Raw genomic sequence first — 21,355 nt, 5'->3', positions numbered from 1 at the left:
GTAAGAAAGGTTGTAATTTGCCCAAATAAAACTTAATTTGATCCATGAAATAGCTGTGGTTTATTGTGTAATATATGTGCTATGTGTTTTAATTTAATAGAATCCAATATAATTGTAAGCCAGTTGAGTTTCAGAGCAATTTTGGGTTGTTCCCACAGTGTGCAGAGCACAGATGCCACTTTGTGCATCACACCAGCACATCCATAAATCAGGAATATAGGAAGGATTATCCACAAAGCAGCAAGTAATGCTTCATCACGCCCCAGACAGAAAATAAGGCCTTTGAGGGGAGCAAAAGGAGCCATTCACAGGAAATAGCTCGGGATGCTCTGCACTCAGCCAGGCTCCTGGATGCAGATTTGGGGTGCTGGAGCAGCCCCAGGTGCCACCCAGCAGCCAGTGATGCCACGGGCCCCTTGCAGAGCCCCCAGCCCGCCCCAGGGGAGGGGAGATGGAGGTGAATCCTTATTCTTGCTTTCTAGGAAGGTCGTGGTCCCTCCTGGACACTCACAAGAGTCCTGTTCTCCCACCAGGCAGCTCCTGCTCCCATACAGCTCAGGACACACTGAGGGGACGGCACAGGCTCTCCCCTCCCCAGCACAGCTCTGCAGCACCCAGCTCCCATTTCCTCCAAAGCTGAGCTTAAACCAGCCAGGGAGCAGCAGATTCACCTCCTCAAGCCCCCAGCCATGCCCTGCACCAGTTCCCCACAGCCCTGTGCCCCCACCAGCTCTCTCCACAAGGCATTGGGATGGATGAGAGAGACATTTGATTATTTTGTCGTGGTGTTTGTCAGGGAAAACCCCACAACCCCCCCTCTGGCTCCTGAGGCTCATCCCACACCCCTGAGAGGCACCAGCAGCTCCATCCTCTGAGGCAGCACCACCCTGGGCACTGTTAATGCTCCTCCTCCACCTCAGTCCCACTCCAGAACAGGCAGAGCCCCAGCCTGGAGCACCCAGGGCTTTGGGAAGCACGGGCTGGTGTGTGAGCAGCTCTGCTAGAAGCATTAACACACATCCCAAAGAGCTGGAGACCTTCCACCACTCACAGCCCGCGAAGCCAAGCAGCATCACACCCCAAACCAAACCTCAGCTCCCTTCTCTACACCAACAGGGATTTTTGTCCTCTGCCTTGGTAGCCCACACAGAGCCCTGAATTTGAATTCCAGCTCTGAATTATATATTGAACAAGCCCTTCCACTGTGGAGATAAAGCCCTGAGAAGGAGGATTATGGCCCAAAGACTGGCAGCCCCCATAAAACTGTGGCCACACCTGTGCCACAAAGGGCTCTCAGCCTTTCTTTTTAAGAAGAGCTGAGAGTAGATGAATTTAGCAATAATTTCTTTTCCATTCTGGCTGCTGAAAAGCATTTCTCAGTCATAGCAGCAATGAAGTCTAGGACTGGGATGATGAATGTCTGCTCACAGGGGGAGCAGCAGCCTCTGGGACCCACCAGCAGCAACTGGCTGCTCCTCCCCAGCCCAGTGCACAGATTTAAACCCCACTATTGCTAAATTAAAAGGATCCTATCAAATAAACACAGCCCACACTCCAAAGCCCGCAAGGACTCAGGTCCAATTGGAGAATTACTAATTCAGGACTTCCACTGGAGTGGACTTGGGGTACAGCCACAACACACCAGGAGAACCCAGCTGGTGCCTCCAGTCAAGCCTTGGCACTCACAGAACTGTCCATGAGTTTCAGTGCTCAAACACCAGCTCAGAAGATCTCCCTGTCCCACCACCCCTCAGGTGACCCATGGGGAGCCAGGTGAGCCACTCCACCCACCCCAGGCTTTGCTGCAGCACCAAGAGAGCTGCCTGCTCCTGCCAAGGCCGTGCCGTGGGGCAGCTCCCCCTGAGGAGTCACTGCCTGGGAGGGGTGACAGTCACAAACCCACCCAACAGCTCTGGCCTGCAATGAAACCATCCCCTCTCACCCATACAGCAGAGCAGCTCCGGGTCAGTGCCCAGCTGGGCCCTCAGCACCAGGACAGAGCTCTGTTTGCTGAGGGATCCCTGCCCCAGGCCCAAGGGCTCTGAGGGATCCCTGCCCCGGGCCCCGGCGGCTCTGAGGGATCCCTGCCCCGGGCCCCGGCGGCTCTGAGGGATCCCTGCCCCGGGCCCCGGCGGCTCTGAGGGATCCCTGCCCCGGGCCCCGGCGGCTCTGAGGGATCCCTGCCCCGGGCCCCGGCGGCTCTGAGGGATCCCTGCCCCGGGCCCCGGCGGCTCTGAGGGATCCCTGCCCCGGGCCCCGGCGGCTCTGAGGGATCCTGGCCCTGAGAGCTCTGAGGGATCCCTGCCCCGGGCCCCGAAGGCTCTGAGGGATCCCTGCCCCGACCCCGAGGGCTACTCAGGGATCCCTGCCCCGGCCCCGAGGGCTGCTGCAAACTCTCGGCCTTGGCACCAAAACAGCAGAGGCTCAGAACTCCCTGAGCTCAGTGTGACCCTGGGTGTTCCAGCACTGCTACAGGGAAAAAACCCCTCATTTCCCCACTGCACTGCCCAAAACAAGCCCCTGGTGATTTGTAAACACACGGGTGACCCAAAAGCCTCCTCAGGACAAAGCTGAGCCAGGGCCAGCCCAAAAGGAGCCACAAAGACCCCACAGATCAGGCCAAGCACAGGCCAGCACCCGCCTGTGAGGGAGCTCTTCAATTTCTACCCTTAAAATGCTCTAAACACTACACAGACCCAACAACAGGGAACATTCCACTTACCTCAGGTACAGGGAGAGCACAATTCCTGCAGGAAGGAGGAAAATCCCACATGGAGACACTCAGGAGGCAGCTCAGAAAGGAGCAGTGCTGTGGCCATCCTGCTTTTATAGGGCTGGGGCAATTGGCAGCAGCTGAGGGTGCTGCACAGCCGGATCCCATCAGCTCCCTAATCAGCCCCAACCGTGCCCAGCTGCTCCTGCAAACCTGGCAGGGAATTCACTCCTCCTTCCCCACGGCAGTGCCCTCCACCCACAGTCACCCCAGGGCTGCTCCAGGTGACAATTCCCAGCCCCAGGTCCATCCCCACTGCCGGGAAGGCTCCAGCTGAGCTCTGAGAGGGTCCAGTGTGGAGCTCTATAGCTTTGAAGTCCTAAAGCTCCTGTAAAGAGTTCTAAGTTTCAATGATTATAAGGTATTAAAGGGGCAAAATGACACAGAAAAGGATACTTGATGTCATATTTTTTGCCTCACCATAAAATCCTTTTTTATTCCCTTTAAAGCCCTGCTGTCAACTGAAATAAAACTCCAGATTTATTCCTGGGGAAGTGCATGAGTAATGAAAAAAAAGAGAATTAAGCACCATCAGTGGATTGCACAAGGGAAAGCCAGTTAACCCTCAAATCCCTCCTTTGGTGCTGTTTTGTCCACAATTATGAAGTGGGTAGAAAGTGGAAAATGGTGGCACTGCTCCACAAGGAGAACAGGGAACAAAGGTGTCAATGTGGTGTGGGAAATGCTGGGGAAAAGAAAAGGAAACAAAAAAAGCAATGTTTGCTGGTGCTCCCCAGGTAAAATGAGGACAGTATTGAGAAAAATCTCTTTTAAAAGCCCCCAAAACATAAAAATGGCCTCTTGATAGACTGTGTGAAAGTGATACAGCAAAGGAGGTGGGTGGTTTGGCAGGACCCACCAAACTTAAGCCAAAGGGATAAAAAAACCCCTGCAAAGCTCTTGAAAGCTGCTTTAAATGAGAGTGACATGTTTTGACACCGTTCCCTAAGAATGGCTGTAACACAAACAAAAATTAATGATGTCAAGTATTAATACTGATGCTGCAGGAATTCAACCAATGTGGTCCCAATTAAACATCAAATATGGTTATAATTTGAAAAATGACTGCGGGAATGTCATTGCAACATTCCCTGCTCAGATCTCTCCAGCATCCACCCAGGTTCCTGTGTTTCCCTGTGGGATGCAGCCCCCACCTTCCTCCATCCCTGGAAGTGTCCAGGGCCAGGCTGGATGGGGCTTGGAGCACCCTGGGATGGTGGAAGGTGTACAACAAGGTGACATTTCAGGTCTCCTCCAACCCAAACCATTCCAGGATTCCACAATTCTGTCATTCCCCATCCTCACTCGTGGCTGTGGCAGGAACATCAGGGCCAGGTGCCAAAGTGCAGGACCCTGACATGCACCAGGAGGCTTCTGAGTGATAAATTTAGGCCATATTTAACTCTTTAAGGTCTCATTGAATCTTTTTCTCTGTGAATATGGTGACAAAAATATCCTCTGCAACCTTGAAAGCTTCCCAGTCACTGGGCTCCAGAGGCTGGGATTTTATGGAAATCAAAGGCACAGACTGGAATTGTAGCAGAACTCCAGGACTTGGCAGAGCTCCTCCCTGGCTATAAATAACTTCCCTGACCAAGCACAGCCCGTGTCCAACCTGCCCCTGCCAGGCCCAGCACAAGTCAGAGCAAAGGAGCTGATTTTATCCAGGATTTCCAGGCAGAGTAAATCAGCTGAGACCGGCACATCTGACCAGGACATTTTTTTGGCTGCAGCTGCTCCTCAGAGTAAATATATTCTTCCCAAACACTCCTGGATCATTTATTGCCTGGATGACAGACTGGGAGATCTACGGGACAAAGCTGCTCATGGCTCCTCCGAGGCACTGGAGACATTCCCAAAATCCAGGCCATGCTCCAGTGGAGGATCCACCCAAACATGAGTTGTCCAAAACCTCCATTTGTTTCTCAACCATCAAACACATCTGGGACGTGCAGGGCTCACAGACAACCCCTGGGTAAGGCCAGAAATCCAAACTGGTCCTGCTGGGCAGCTTTGTGGCCGTGCAATATTCTGCTTTGCTCCAAGACCTACTGATTAGCACTGATGAAGATTAATCTGCACAGCATGGATGTGCACCCTCATTCTCACCATGTTCTGTGTTATCAGAGAGGTCAGACAGCCCTGGGTGAGAAGAGCCACAGATCACCTCCTCCCAGTGCTCCCTGGCTCTCCAACTGGCCTCACTCACCCTCCTCTTGGAGCCAGCTGCAGCCTTCCAACTCATTTACTGCTTTTCCAGGGTCCTGGCTGAGATGGGACAGCAGCTGCCCCCTGGAACCCCCCTGACTGCTGCCAACTTCAGCTGGGGGGGGAAGAAAAAAGACAAATCCCCCCCCATAATGCGAATACTTTATTATCAATGAGTGACTGGTATTAGCTTTTTGTCTGGGTATTAATAATATTTCAAAAAACCATACATCAAAATTAGGGCTTTCTCCTATTTTTGCTGTATAATTTTTGTTGTTTTTTTTTCTTTTTTTTAAAAATCTGTATTGAAAGAATTATATAAGCCAAAGTGCATTTTCTGTTTTTTGTCCATATACACATTGCACCATACATAAATAATTACATTGTAAAAATGACTCCATAATTACAAGTATAATATATATTTTCATATAATATATAAAACTTTATATTAAATCTAGGTAGATGATATTTGGGATAGTCTGTGTCTTTTTTTTTTTTTTTGTCTTTTTTTTTTTTTCTTTTTGTGTGTGTGTGTTTTGTTGCCGTCGATGTTTTCCTTTCCTCGGAGGGTTACCGGTTGTTGCTGAGTAAGATCTCCAGCCAACACGGACACGACGTGATGAACTGTCTGGAATAACAGGGCCCCCAGCCCTTGGCGAAGCTGATCCGGACGCTGTTGGGGTCGTAGGGCCCGTCTGCATAATCCAGCTCGGCCGTGTGCTGCAGCAGGCAGGACTTCTCGTAGTCAAACACCTTGATGGAGTAGCCCGGCATCACCTTGCGCACGATCAGAGTCCTGCAGTTGGGGATGTCCAGTGTTGGGGAGTTGACGAAGATGGGATGCTCGCTGCGGTTGTAGGCCCACACCCCGTCCGGTTCCTTGCTCAGTAAAATCCCGTAGCCAATTTTACTTCGAGTCCTTCTCACAGTCTCGCTCCTGTTGTCCAGGTTTAGCTGTCCGAGGCAGAAGCCGTTTCCTTGAGGTAGGTCGTAGAAGATACTGACAGACTGTTCGTACACTGTGTAGAGGCGGCCCACGCGTGTCCGGTGCTCCCAGTAGGCCACGTTGCACCAATGGCTCCTCTTCACGGCATCGGGCGACGTGCTGGCGTCTGTGGGGACAGAGAGGGAGTCAGGAGTGCTGGGATCACCTGGGGAACCACAGGGATGGAGCCTGGGAAACAGCTCCTCACACCCATCAGCTCTGCTCAGTGAAAACTTGAACTTGTGCTCAACCCAGCCCTTGCGTTCAACACAAATCTCACGTTCAACCCAAAGATGGTTCTCAACCCAAAACTTGTGTTGAACACAAATTTTATGGTCTTCCCAAAATTGGTGTTCAACCCAAAGATGGTGCTCAACCCAAAACTTGTGTTCAACACAAATTTCACACTCAACTCAAAACTTGTGTTCAAGCCAAAGCTGGAATTTAACTTGAAGTTCATGCTCAAGCTAAAACTTGTGTTCAACACAAACTCCATACTCAACCCAAACTTGTATTTAACCCGAAGTTTGTGCTCAGCCCAAAATCTGTGCTCAACCCAAAACTTGTGTTCAACATAAATTTTGTGCTATTCCCAAATCTGTGTTCAACCCAAAGATGGTGCTCAATCCAAAACTTGTGTTCAGCACAAACTTCATGTTCAACCCTGTATTTGCGTTCAACCCAAACTTGTATTTAACCCAAAATTTGCTTTCACCTCAAAAGTTCTGTTTAACCCAAAGCTTGTGCTCAACCCAAAAATGTGTGCTCAACCCAAAGTCCATCTTCAACCCAAAGCTTGTGCTCAACCCAAATCCTGTCTCCAATTACATCAAATGCCACCAAGACTGGTGGCTCAAGCCCAGGCTGGAGACCTCAGAGGATGCCCACCATCTCCCATGAGCTTAGCACATCTCTCTCTCCATTTAATGTCCAACCCTGCATCCACAGCTGGGCCTGCGTGCCCTCAGGATATTGGCATTCCTCCCAATGGATCTGGTTCCAACAGTGTCCCGGTATCCTGAGCCTGGTGGCTCCCCAGCACCCCTGCAACCCCACCTTCCAAGGCCAACTTGTGCCGAGCTGACCCCTGGGATGTCCAGGATGTGCGTGGGTGAGTGACCCGCCGGGTGTCTCCTCAGTGTAATACTCTCTGACAGCCATGCTGATGTTCCCACGGGGAACATGAAATCTGAGGAAGTGTTTCATGCCAAGGGGGAGTAGCTGCTATGAACTATACATGTCCTTCTAAAAACCCACTGGAACTCTCTCCAGACAATGAGAGATGTCTCTTCTTTCTAGGAATTACACTCAGGGAAGACGGGAGGGACGCAGGCTGCCAGAAATCTGTTTAATCTATGATGCCTCCAGGATTTATGATGTCTCCAGAAGGAAGACAGGAAAAGAAGGAGCCCCAAAGAGGGCGAATTAACCAATTGCTGAACATCATTCCTGCTCCTGCTGCACCGGTTAAGGGAAAACCGCCGTGGAATTTCCAGCCAGGAGCCGTGCTCTGGCTGGCCGTGCTCCGTGGCCGGCATTAAGCTCCCTGACAATCCCTCACGTGCCCGCGGCCTGCTGACCCCGGTGCCTCCGTGCCATCATGTCCCATTAACTCGCCCACGGGGTGATGCCATTATTTTGCTCCAGAGCCCCCATTGACACACCGGATTTCAGGCCCAGCCCTCCAGCCCCGCTTCTTTTCAGGCTCAAATTACCCCGGAGGAGAGCGGGCTCCCCTCCCCATTAACCAGCTTTGAATTAAGCGGCTTTGTTGGAGTTTAACCAGAGTTGTAACAATACAAATTTAAGGGGAGGGCTGTGGGGGAGGGGGTGACGGGGCAGGCAGTAGGATGCCCTTTGCTGTGGGCAGTGCTCATCAGCCTGAAGCAGCCCCTTCTCCCACCACAGGTCACATTTTGGGGGTACCATCTCAGTCCATCCCTCTGTCATCAACTGGGACAACTTGCACTAAACCGAGGTGCTAAGACCTCCACCCATCTTCCACAGCATCCAGTTTCCACAGTCATTTTTCCTCTGGGACATCCTACAGATGCTCCCAGTGCTTTCCCAAAGCTCTCCCCAAACACTGAACTTTGCTGCTGTCCCACTCAAGTGATCTGGGGGCTGCACACCAGCTCAGAGCCTTTCATGTGCCGGGGCTGGAGGCTGGTAGCAATTACTGAGCTCTGCATCTGTTTAACCTCCCAACCTCCTCAAAGCCCTCCATGCCCATTAGCTATGTTGGTTTTGTTATTACATTTTTGAGAAACTACTGCTCAGCCCCTGCACTTCCCTTACAGATTAAGGATGGGACAACTTCAAACCTCCAGTGTCCTCAGCAGCTTCAGCAATAAACATTTAAATAGGAGTTTCTCATGGTTTAGTGCAAATTAATATACAAGAGGGGGAAAGTAAAGCTGGAGGAAAACAGTGCCTATCCTACAAAAATATTTTGATGGAGGTGCCAACAGCCCTGGTGCCATCTCTGCTTTCCAGGAACTGAAAAATATCTAAGCAAAAGCAGCCATAAAACATGGGTGATGTTCACATGCATTTGAAATACCTTCATTAAAAGCATTTCCATGCAACTTAAGGCAGGAACTTCCCTCCATCCATGCATGAATGCAGCCCCCTGCCAGTGAGCTCCTCATCTCTGTCATCCCACACCCCTGCCTGGCAGTGCCAGCTCTGCCAGCTCACAGCACTCCTGGAGAACTCCCGTGCTCCTTCAAACAGGCGTGAGTTTCAGGTAACTGCGCCTCAAGAAAGGAGAAGTTTCCTTTCAACCCACTTCTTCTGGCCAAGGGACAGGAAAGTCTTCAAAATCCAAAAGCAGCAGCCCACAGGGAAGTGACCCCTGGCAGGGGACGGCTCTGGGCTCATCTGAGCAGCCCCTGCCCGCAGGGTCCCTCTCCCAGCGCTCCCGAGCTGCGGTGGGTTCCTCTCCCTCCTTTTATCTCCCGGTGCACTCAACCAATTCCTGCAAAGATGAACTCATCCCGCAGCCCTGACATAAAACAAGCACTTCAGCAAGCCCCCAAATCAGGGGGGCCTGTGCTGTGTCTCATCCCCTGCCAAGTATTAGTTTCGCCTCCAGCTATTAGCCACTACCACTCGGCAGAGAGCAGGGGCGGCCGGCACACCACCACCTCCTCCTCTGCCTTTTAAATAAATATTCCACTTTTCCCTCCTCTTTTTTTCCATGCTGCCCTTTATGCACAGACAAGAAAATCCACTTTTTGTTCTGTTTTTTCCCCCCTCCCACTTCTGCTGGAACAGAGGCGGGCTTGTTAGCGTTCTTTTTGAAGAAAGGAAAATATTTGAGTCCCGCCGTGGTACAGGAGGGGTTTTTAACAACTATCATTGTAGGCAGCTACAACTTGTAGCAGCTCCAGAGGGGCTGGCGTCAGGGCTATCTCCTCCATCAAAGCCACCTTCATCCATCAGATGGAGGGGCTGAAACTCTGCCTCATGTTTACTCCTTCCTCCACCACTGCTCCTCCATGCATCCCAGCGACGCCTCCCAGCACATCCCAAAGTGAATTCAAACAATTAGAGATAAAGAAACAAGATAGGAAAATCCAGCCCAGAATTTAAAGGGAAATGGCTCCTGCATGGCTCAGGCAAAAGGAATCTGGCTCTGGGAATAAATGCAGAGAGCAAACACTGTAAATCCTCCCGGCGTTAGCAGCACTGCTGCTGTCACTCCCTGCAGAGTGTGGAGGTAAAGAAAATAACTTGAGGTTTGAGACTATTTGTGATTTGACAGGGTTTTATGCCAGTAAAGTTCAAAGGAGTGCTTTAAAAGAGAAAAGAAAGATGCTTTTTTCCAAAACAAAACACTGCACAGTCCCACTGCTTGATGTTGCACTTGAAAGCAGGATGGAAAACATGGGCAGATCACGAAGCACATGAAACAAACTGCTCTGATTCACTCCTTGGCTTTTCCAAAGCCACCAAACCTCCTCCCAGCAGGTCAAATGGCCCCCTCAATACATGGCTGCAAGGAAGAGCTTCTCAAAACACACTGAAGAGGTGCCCATAGGGAAGACCACGCACATGAAAAATAAATCACTGCACTCTCCAGATGTGACAGGGACTTAATGCACATCTGGGCAACCTGGAAATGAAGCGGGATATTCAGAAGTCCTCCCACCACAGAGCCCACTCCCCATTTCCATGTCCCTCCTTCCTGTGTCACAGGGCAGCCTCACACTCTACTGGCCATGGAGCTCAGGTACACCCTGCCTCAACACCTCTCCATTCACTTTTACTCCACTTTTGGACTATCAGGCCCATGCTCTCTGCCACAGCACAGATCTGTATTTACACTGCCCAACACACAGGAGCAGGGAAGCAGGAAGGTTACAGCCATACACAGGTCACTGTGAACAAGGTCCAGATAAAAGCCCAGTACAAAGAACACACACATTTCCCCAAAATCTCTTAACAGTTCACTGGGGAGCCATCAGTTAAAATAATTCCCCATTAATACCTAGAAACAAGCACCAGGGTAAGGAAGGGGTTAAAACTTTCCACAGCAGAAATGGAATTTTTATGGCCCCGCAAAAAAAAAAAAAAAAAAGAAAAAAAGAAAAAAAAAGAAATTAATTGTCAATCTGCCCCAGCAAAGCTCACAACCATTTTCTTTAAGCCAATACATTAAAATACCTCTGCCTTACAAGTTTCAGCTGGAATGCATCACTGTGCCCCCCAGAGCCCCCCTGCCACCAGCACCAACCCCAGCACGGCCCCTTGGAGCTGTCCCCAGCACGGGGGCCCCTCAGGGGACACACACCAGCCCCTGCTGGCTGCCCATGCTCAGGGCAGCTGTGAGTGGCACCCTGAGGGCACCTCGGAGGGGCTGGGGACCCTGTCTCGGTGCCACCATGGAGCACCCCGGTGTTGGGCACACTGTGTGTATTCAGGGCAACATCTAACCCCAGCAGGGAACAGACACGGGAGGCTGGGCAGGAGCTTCTCCAGGTGAAAATCCTGGTGAGGACAGGACGCTTCAGGCCCCTTCCCTAAGTGCTCCTGCTACAGCAGGACAAGGGACTCCTGAGGGGAAAAGCAGGTGGGAAATTTTTGCCCATTACTGCAGCATTTAGAGAATCCCCCTGCAAAAACCCTGAAGAATAACTGGGTGTAAAACCAGGGTTGGATACTTTTCCAGAAATACATTCACAAAGCTCACACCAATTCCCACTTTGGGTAATTTTTGCCCATTATTGCAGCATTTCACACTGTTTTTGACGGGACTGTGGATGATGTGGAACCTCATGGTCCAACCCCACTCCTACATGGTGCAAACAGATATTGATGTTGGTTTCTGGTTTCCTTCACTGAATGTAAGGATTCAGCCCAGCTCCCATCTCAACTACAAAACAAGGATGTGATTTTATGGGTCCCAACCCCTCCACCCCCACAAGGCACCTTCCTCGTGCTGGATGTGGCTGTTGGGCAGCCATGGACTCCAGTTCAGCTCATTTAGCCCAAAAAACCGTGGGAAGACAGCTGGGAAGAGCCTTCCCCACCACCATGTCCACCATCCTCCTCCTCCAGGCCTTGCCTTGGAGCGGAGCTCTGCTGCTCCCCAGCCTCCTCCTCCAGCAGATTTAATTTGTTAACCCAGGAGATGATTAACTCCGAGGAACACTTGCGCTGGGTTAATTAATTAAATTAGTTCAAAAACAAGGGTCTGACGAGCACCAGAGCCGGTGCAAGAGGTGTGTGGAGAGGCCTGGGGGGAAAGGGGGACATTTCCATGGCAGCCCAAGAAACAAAAGCAACACAGGACAAGGAGCCAATGCCAAGAATGAGGATGAAAACAATTTTCTCTGCATAAAAGAAACCACTCTGCAAAATCATCAGCTCATGCTAATTTTTTTTTTTTATATCCTTCAAAGCAAAACACATGCCATGTTTAGTTCTGCCCGGAAATTTGGAAGTCATCATCAGTTAGCTTATTTTTAAGCTAAACTCAAGGAGTTTGCTTCTAATGGACCTTCCCTGGCCATTAAATCCACCGTCCAGAACATGATTTTAAGGTATTTTAGCACTGTTTTTCTCCCCAGCTCCCCTGTTTTAGAAAGGGCTTTTCAGCCAAGGGTGAAAACTGGAAAAACCCAACTTGGGTATTTTTCCCTGACATTTTTATGTGTTCCTTCTGAAGGCCAAAGTTTTCAGAGATTTAGGTGATATTTTTAAAATGTTTTTGAGTCCAACAGTCTCCATTAACCTCAGCCTGTCTTGCTCAGAGCTTTGAGGCACATCCATGGCTTTTCCAGCTCCAGGTACCTGCGTTACACCTGGCACATCCAGGGAGCACAACAATGTAAATAGAGCTTCAAAAGGAGCCCCGAATGTCACCGCCCACGCTGGCTGCCACTTCTGAGAGCCCCAGAGCTGTCATCAACCACAGCCTGCCTGGCACTTCTGCCCTCTTGGAAACCAGCCCTGGATAAACCCAAACCCAGCAAAATCCTGGGGTCGTGCTTGGCATCTCCGTAAGCATCCACCCCTGTGCCCCAAGCAGCTGGAAAATGGGGAGGAAAACGAGCTGGTGAAAACCACAGGGGAAAGGTTGGGTGAGGGAAGGTCCCCACTGTTTGATTTTCTGTAAAATCCAGAGGTTTGATCAAAATCTTCTGTGTCTCATCTGGTTGGGATTGGCTTTTTCTTCTGCCTGCCCCTGGCAAGACACCAGCTCCACTCACAGGGGAGAAGGTTCATTCCCAAAAGTGCCCTCTGCAGCAGGGTGAGGGAAGCCAGGAAAAAAATGAGGGGTAACCCCCCTTTTTCCCCACTTTGAGAACTTGCACATTTTCTGGTCCTCCACCCATCCATGTGTGCAGTCCCTTTTTTGTTCCCCCAGAGCCTGAAAATCGCTGAGAATCTGGGAGAAATCACCCGATAAATCAGGGGATGGCAGAACTCCCTTCCAGCCACAGCTGTGATGTCCAAGGCTCCTCTCCCCACGCCGCTCCCGCTGCTCATCAACCCGGGGGCTGCAATCCCAGCCACATCCCGTGGGATGGGCACAGCCTGGGATGGCCCACTGGGATCTCCTGGGCTCTCCCTGCCTTTGGGAGCCGTTCTGGCTTGGCACAGCAGCTGTGGGTGCTGCCAGCCTCCCCTGGGGCAGCGGGATAATCCTCCCAGCGGCCGGAGCGCGGCGGGGCCGGAGCTGGGAAATGGATAAATATAAATAATCATGGTTTTCGCTCCCAGAGAAGTTTCGGCTGAGCGCTTCAAAGCCTTTTAAAAGCAGAAACTAATTAGTAGGTCCCTCAGCAGAGAAACAGGAATAACACCCCTTCCTCCCGCCTCCATCGCACCGCTCGCACTGAGCACGTTGGGCGCTGGAGCCCAGCCTGGGAACTCCTCAGCACAGGGCACGGGCAGAGGCTGTGCTGCACCAAACCAGCACTCATCCTCAATCCTTAATGATGGCAAAGACCTCCAAGGAAGGGGGTTCTCTCAGGGTGGAGGGGCTCTGAGTGCTGGAGCTGGTTTTGAAGGCAGAGGCTGAGACGGTGAAGATGTCATGAGGAGGCTGCAGAGATGCTGCTTGAGCCTCCTCATTTCCCACACTTGCCAAGAACATCAGGGTGTCCCAGCAGCAGCAGCGGGACCACTGACCCAGCACTGGCTGCTTTTTATGTCCAGTTGTTGGATAATCCATGGGCACTGAGCTCTCCAAACCAGGAAGGCTGTCCTGCAAAGGCCAGGCAGCCCATCACCACCTCCTTGCACAGCCCAACCCCAAATTACAGCTCAGCTCCCTCCAGGAACAACCCAAATTTGCCATTTCCAGAGGAGAATGCTCAGCTTCCCCTTCATGAGGCCTCCTTCAGATGACCCAGCTGATCACAGAAAATCCACTTCCCAAAACACCATGGAAATGGGAACTTTGGGCTTTGCAGCTTGGACAGGACACAGGACCCTGAGCAGGCTGTGGCTGCAGCAGATTTTTAGTGTCCTAACCAGAAATGAGTGGAACTGGGAGGAAAACCAAAGCAATACCAAACAAAACACCACCACCAGACGGAATTTAGGAGCCTGCACTGCTCCAGCCCCAGCCATTCCCTTTGGAGCAAGAGCCTCTCCCTGCTCTCACACCTCTGTGGGATTTACTCCTGAGAACAATGATTTCCAGGGGTTATGTGAGGAGCAGCAAATGGGTTGAAAAAACCCAAGGCCACCCTGATTTCTCAGCAGCCACAGTGACACCTTCAAGGGCAGACCGAGTGTTGGCTCCACTGGAGTATCAAGGATGGAGAGTTTTAGGAAACCATCCCCGACCTGGAAAACAACCTGTGACAAGGAGGCTCCCTGAGGGGGCACAAACAGCAGCCCAACAAACACTTTTCTCCATACAAGCTGGGAATGAGCTGCTTTGCTCCTCCTTGGCCAGGTGGGTGTAGAGCCTGGGCTGGGCAGACACCTCAGTTTGGGAACTCTGCCTTTCAACCCAGCCCTGTGCCAGAGGGCTCATCCCAGACCCCAGAGAGGCTCTGGGTCCTCTATTCCAACCCAAACCCCTCTCCAAAAGGGCTCCAGCTGAAGCCTCCCCATATCTGATAATTCATGCCCAGCAACCCCAAAAAAAGGCACTTTTCCCCAGCCTGGTACCAGTGCCCTCACATATATGGGAAGCAGACAGGGGCAGTGAGAGGAATGGGAATTCAGGCTTTGCTCTGCCTGGCCAGAAGCCAAGATTCTGCTCCTGATAAAGCTCTCCCAGCCTCCCTGTCTGCGCAGGCACCTCCGAGGGAGCCAGGGCTGCGGGGCTGCCACCCTGTCACAACGCCCACGGCTCCTGCAAGTCCCCGCTCGCGGAGATTTGCTGGGCTTTTACAGGGAATTAAAGGATTTTGGGTGCCAGCCTGGCCTCTGCAAGGAAACAAATCCCTCTGGTGTGCTGGCCAACCTGGTCACGCTGAAAGGCTGAACCTGTACGGGGAGGTCTTGGGCTCCTGCCTGATGGAGGGGCTGAAAGGGCTGGGGTGGGATCGGGGTGAGCAGGGATGAGAAGGGGCTGGTGCAGGAATCCCACCACAGGGACCACAGGGATGGTTCCTGCCCTCCTACAACGTGCCCAGGGCTGCGTGGGCACCCCCACAGGCCAGATTTTCCGATAGCTGCTCCATGGACTGTGTGTAAACATCTGCTGGGGCCGCCCCAGCCCCGCTCCAAGCAGGCAGCTGGTCCACTCACCACTGCTCGTGGCCAGCGCCCACGGGCTCTGAGTCCCACTTCAAGCAAAGACTAAACAATGACTTCAGCAAGTCGGGATTTAGGCCCCAGGGTCGGTCCCTGACATGCACAGAGGAGCAGGGAGGATGCTGGGCTGGCGTCTCCAGGAGGATCTGCAGCCCCTGTGCCATCTGTGTGCATGGAGGGGCCCTTCTCCTGCAAAATCCACAAACAAGCAGCCCAGAGCACCCATTTCTGCTAACCCGGGACAAGACCATCCCTGAAGATCAAACAAATCTTTTCTCAGAATTGTAGAATTGTCACAGCTGTAACTCTAAAATCATTGAGTCCCATTGTCACATTTTTATACTCCCTGGAACGGTGCTGGAAAACCTGTTAAAGTGCAGATAAACAGCAAGAAAACTGGTGGGGGATGAAAATCAATGTATTTGCATGAAACCCACACCACTGAAGAGCATCACTGCAGCCCAGACCTCTGCAAGTGCCCATGTCCCAGTGTCATCTCCCAAATTCCTCACCCTGTACTTGCCCGGAGACTGGAGGTGACTCACACCAATTACCCTCCCTGGCCAAGAAGGACTTGTTTTCATTTCTACAAACCACAGTTTCTTTAAAAAAAAAAAAAAAGAGAGGGGGGGAAATAGGAAAATGCCAAAATACACAGAGAACTCCATGGAATACATCCTGTCCTGCTGCACTAATATGAATCCCAGACAACTCCAGCTTTGCTTGGGATATTCTAGGAGAAAAGGATTAATGAGTTATCACAGAATGGTTTGGGTTGGAAGGGAGCTTTAAGCTTATCCCATGGGCAGGGACAGCTTCCACCATCCCAGGCTGCTCCAAGCCCCATCCAGCCTGGCCTTGGACACTTCCAGGGATCCAGGGGCAGCCCCAGCTTGTCTGGAAAATCTGTGCCAGGGCCTGCCCACCCTGCCAGGGAAGAATTTCTCCCCAGTATGCCATCCATCCCTGCCCCCTGGCAGTGGGAAGCCATTCCCTGTGTCCTGTTCCTCCATGCTGTGAGTTATAGCAAGGACACAGCCAGTGGAACTGCATTTTCAAGCTGAAAAAATAACATTTTCAGGATTGCTCTGTGCAGGGCTTGTGGCTGCAACTCCTCCACGAGCTGTTTTGGGGCTGAAAGCAAAGGCTGAACTCAGAAACTGTAGAAGAAGCAGCAAAGAAATGACAGAAATGACCTTCCCATGGAGAGGGAAAGGAAGGAGAGGAAGGGGAGCAGGTCGGGCTCTTTGTACATCAAGGCCAGGGAGATTAAGGGAGCACGTGAAGGCATCCTTAGGGATAATGAATCCAACACTGCACTCCCCCAGCTCAGCACTGCAGGAGAAACAGCAGATTCCTCCCCTGCCTCTGGGGAAATCTGTTCTAAAAAATAAAGTGAGGAAAACTGGGGGAAACACCAGGCATTACACATTCAAAAGGCAGCTTGTCACCAGCCTGAACCAGACCCCTTTTTTTGCCTCATTCCATATATATCACACATATAAAGAATCCACATGGATGTAGAGAATCCCCCTGCAAAAACCCTGAAGAATAACTGGGTGTAAAACCAGGGTTGGATACTTTTCCAGAAATACATTCACAAAGCTCACACAAATTCCCACTTTGGGTAATTTTTGCCCATTATTGCAGCATTTCACACTATTTCTGATGGGGCTGTGGATGATGTGGAAGCCTCATGGTCCAACCCCACTCCTACATGGTACAAACAGATATTGGTGTTATAAACTGTCAAGTTCTACACTAGAATCTTTAAATTGTTAAAAATAGGAAAGAAACTGCACAGTTCACATATTTTATAAAGCTGGGTTAAATCAACATCTGCAAAAAATATCCCCGTTAAACGAAATAGCAGGATTTCATTAAGTAAATTGCAAGTTGGCAAAAATTCTGAAAGAAAGGGAAAAAGCCACAGCCAGCCCTGTAATTTAAACCTTATTTTAACTGTGACAGCATGGCTGTGAGAGGCTGCATTTCCAAAGGAAAAAATAAAATGAAGTTTAAAAAAAGTACCTGTTCCCCCTGTACCTCACCTCAGTGTCTGCAGTCGTCACTCAAATGAGTTTTTCCACAGGGAGATGAAGAGGGAGCAGGACACGCTGCCACCTCTGCATCCTCTGTTCTGTGTCAGACCTACCAGCCCTGAAAACCTCAGCGTTTTCCAGCACAGCAGCACCTGGATGCGGGTGGGTGCTGGTGTCTGTAAATCCCTCAGAGCCCAGAGGGCTCAGGGACACCCCAGGGAGGAGCAGCCCCCCTGCCACCCCTTTCCCTGTTAGCTGAGCAGCTGAAACCCGGGATGAGAGGCTGCAGAGCTGTCAAACAGCTCAGTCTGGGTGACACTGCATCACTTGCTGTGCTTTGAACACATCCTGCTCCCCTGCACGAGCCTGGGGTGCCACAGGAGTGGGGGAACCCAAAGAAACCCCTGAAGCGCTCACCCTGGGTTCCCCTCCGGGGTCGCTGCTTTAGGGTGGTCCTGGCCCCGTTCTGCAGCTGTGGGGCAAAGCTGAGCCCTGGGGCGGGCAGGGAGTTTCCAGCTGGTTTTCCCAAGCTGCTGAGCCTTTCCCTGCCCGGGGTGACTCAGGCAGGCTGGGCTGGGCTGCGTGGGGAAGCCGAGCTCTTCCCACAGCCCCGGCCAAGGCCCTGCAGGAGCCATCCCTGCAGGAGCAGGGACAGGGACAGGACACCCTGAGGGCACCGTGCAGGGCCACCTCCTCCAGGCCAACACCCAGCGCCGGGCTACACATTTCAGCTCCAGAAACTCCAATTTCCCACCCAAAAGCTCTGCCTGTCCCAGGGGAATCACCTGGAAGCAGCGCTCTGGGATCAGTAAAACCCATCTGGCACATACTGGATCTGTTTGCTTTGAGAAGAATTGCAAAACCTCAAAACAAAACGTGAAAAGAGCAGCTCTGATCTGCAAACTTGGAGCTCAAGAGGAGCCCTCTCACAAAAAGGCCAATTATTTGCTTACAAGGTTTTGGCTTCGCTGTTTTTCCTGGCACTTACGCCACTGGAGTTATTTTGAAGGGCTGTTTGCTCCAGGAGGAGCCGAGCAAACAGCAATCCCATTTCCTTTCGGATCTAAACATCCGTTTGCCGTGCGAGCGGGAGGAAAAACCCAGCCCCGAGAGGCTCAGGAAGCTCAGGGGAAGGGGAGGTGGGTGCTGTGGGGAGGGGGCTCAGCACCCACCCAGCCAAGGGCCTGAAACCAGAGGGAAAGGTCACCCGAGGGGTCTGGGATGCTCTGCTTGGAGCAGAGCAAGCAAAGCTCCAGCTCTGGGCCCTCCCACCTCCCTCAGCACATCCACGGGGGCTGCACTGGATGATCCTCACGGGTCCCTTCCCACCCAAACCAGTGCAGGATTCCACCCCTACAGTGGGATGGGGCAGCTCCTGAGGGGGGAATCCCGGGCAATGTCACAGCCTGGTGCTGGATGAAGCCAGAAACAAAAGGGGCTGCACGGGCCCCTTGGAGCTCCCTGGAGATGCAGCATCGCAAGAGGAAATTTGGGAGCAGAAGCAAGGTGGTTGTGCTGGGGGAAGTGCAAGGCAAAGAAGGACCTGGAGCTGCTGCAGCAATTCCAGAGGAGGCCATGGAGCCGCTCCAGAGCTGGGAGAGCTGGGAATGTTCCCCTGGGGAAGGGAAGGCTCCAGGGAGAGCTCAGAGCCCTTGCAGGGCCTGAAGGGGCTCCAGGAGAGCTGGAGAGGGACTGGGGACAAGGATGGAGGGACAGGACACAGGGAATGGCTCCCACTGCCACAGGGCAGGGGTGGATGGGATATTGGGGAGGAATCCTCTCAGCTACACCTTCCACCCTTCAGTGAGCAAAGGGCCAGCTTGCCGGCATTCCTAAATTTCCTGGCTTTTGAGGATACAAGCCAGGTCATTAACATTATTTATAGGTTCCTGTGTATGAGTTTCCATTTGTTTGCCTGCTTAAAATCAGTTAGGTGGAAAAAAAAAGCAATTCCTGGAGGTCAGACAGTTAAAAAACCCTCATGTCCATGGTCTGATGGACCCAAAGGATCAGCAGCTCCTTTAGAGGCATAACTGTTTCCTTAAATGCTTATTGTGTAAATATTTAAGCTACTTTATAAAACTTTTACAATGTACTTAGGAAGCATAAATCTCCCCAGCAGAGCACGGCAGGGCCCGGCCCTGCACGCTCAGGAACACAAACAGGGACATTTCCAATGCTAATGCTGCACCCAAGGGGCCCTGAGGTCACAATCCCAGGAAAATCATTACTGAGCTGATCCCCTGGGCTCACCCCAAAAGGAGCTGCTTACGTGCACTGAGTCATTGCTGCGGGTGACTCCAGCCTGGCGGCCCTGACAACAATCGGGGACTGATGGCTGCTGGGTGGTGGTGTGCAGGGAGCCCTGAGGTTTTTCCTCTTCAAAGCACGGCTCTTACACTCCAGAATTATGTAATACACAAACAATCCACTGATGCTCATCCGTTTTAAGAATGAAATGATTTTTTTTTTTTTCGCTGCCTGTGGAAGGTTTGAGGTCAAGCCCAACTCGTCAGAGCCCACTGTTGCATCCCTCACCAGTGCACACCAGTGCCACCCACCCATGGCAGCCTCTCTCCTGGGGCTTTGTGGGGAGATGAACTTCCCAGAGGTGAATATTCCCTTGCACTGGGAAAAATCCCCCATGTGCTGACGGACACATCTGTATCCAGGCTGGCTTCCACAGGGAAACTGCAGCTTTGTGGGATTTGCTTGGACACAGCACTCACCAGCAGCTCCAATTCTTCAAAGAAAGAGACCTTATTTAACATAGGAAATAACATGTTTAGGATTTTTCCCCAGAACAGCCTCTCTACTGTAATTTAGGTGCGTCTGAGGCAACAGCCACAAACGGAACCAGGGAAATGGAAATTTATTCTCTCTGCAAAGCACAGCTTGCTGTTGTATATGATGAAATACATAGAAAGTCTGGAAAAAACTTGGATGGGAGTTCAAACACTGATGTTTTAAAGATGAAAGCGTGTTCTGCGATTAAATGTTTAAATAAAGTTTTCTGGTACTAAATCATTTAAACATTTTTACATTCCTCACATTTCTAGAAGTGCTGTTGGCTTTTATTTATTGTCATAACCCAGTGCCCTCAGCAAGCCACCAGGGCCACTTGAGGCAACCTGCCTTCCAAAGGGAAAGTTCTTTCCGCATGGTAAAAAGTCAGGAAGAACAAGGGAGCCTGAGCCTTATTCTCCACCCCCCATTTATTCTCCAACCCCAGTCATATTTTCCTCTTTTGCTTTACAAATAAATCCTCCCATGCTGCACATGGGCACAGCCAGGTTCTGCTCCAAATATTGACCAGAAATTCAAAGCAATTCCACTGACTTCACCATACTTAGCTGAAAATCAACAGAAATTGGCCTGAAGCAGGCTGTTCCAGGCTGCTGTCAGTGATGGAATCAGAATTGCCCATGGGGACACGGAGCAAGGCTCCACACCAGTGCCTCAAACAGTCCCAGGAAGAGGAAAACCTGAAGTCCTCGAGCTTTTTAAGAAGGTACCACTCATGAAACCACCAAGCCCAACGCTGCAGCCCAGCAATGCAAGGAAGCTCCAACCTGGCCTCTCCCAGCTCTGCCACAAAGCTTTGAGGAACTGCAGAGAGATCCAGGAGAAATGGGGTTAAATCTGCCACGAGCCAATTAAAAGTGGAAATGCTGGCAAGGTTTTTCCTGCAGGACAACACAGCAGTAGCAGAGGAACGAAAATCTGACTTTCTCCTACGACAGAGCTCGACAAACAAAACGTGGTTTCCAAAGCCAGAAGATAACTGGGCTCAGTCACCCAGCACGCTGCTGATGTCCTTGTTTCCTTGTAAATCCATCATTAAGGAATACAAACACCAGCCCAGGCTCAAGGGGACGTTGGTGAGCCGCGGGTCCTGCCCGGCGCTCCGGGCTCCATCCCTGATGGTTCCATCCCTGCTGCTCTGCACTGAACGTCTCCCCAGGAGCTCCAGGGCTGTTTGGCTGACACGGCCCAGGATAAAACTCCCTATTTATCTTGGCTCCCTCCGCTCCCAAGGCCCTAAAACCCAAATAAAGTCCGTTCCCCTCTGTGTGTATCTCCAACTATTGACACTGCTCGGGACCAATTTGCAAATCC

General features: G+C 51.4%; 1 protein-coding gene across 1 annotated transcript in view; it reads right to left on the bottom strand.

Annotated features, from left to right (window-relative positions):
• Positions 1 to 3,180: 3,180 nt before the first annotated feature.
• SMAD6 (SMAD family member 6) overlaps positions 3,181 to 21,355 on the bottom strand; it is a 38,962-nt gene continuing 20,787 nt past the window's right edge. The window contains exon 5 of the mRNA XM_063170000.1: positions 3,181 to 6,093. Coding sequence (XP_063026070.1) covers positions 5,552 to 6,093 — 542 coding nt within the window. The 3' untranslated portion in view covers positions 3,181 to 5,551. The remainder of the gene's footprint in view (positions 6,094 to 21,355) is intronic.

This window comes from Melospiza melodia, chromosome 15 (assembly GCF_035770615.1).
Source record: "Melospiza melodia melodia isolate bMelMel2 chromosome 15, bMelMel2.pri, whole genome shotgun sequence".
NCBI lineage: Eukaryota > Metazoa > Chordata > Aves > Passeriformes > Passerellidae > Melospiza > Melospiza melodia.
This window is presented reverse-complemented; position numbering and strand designations above follow the sequence as displayed.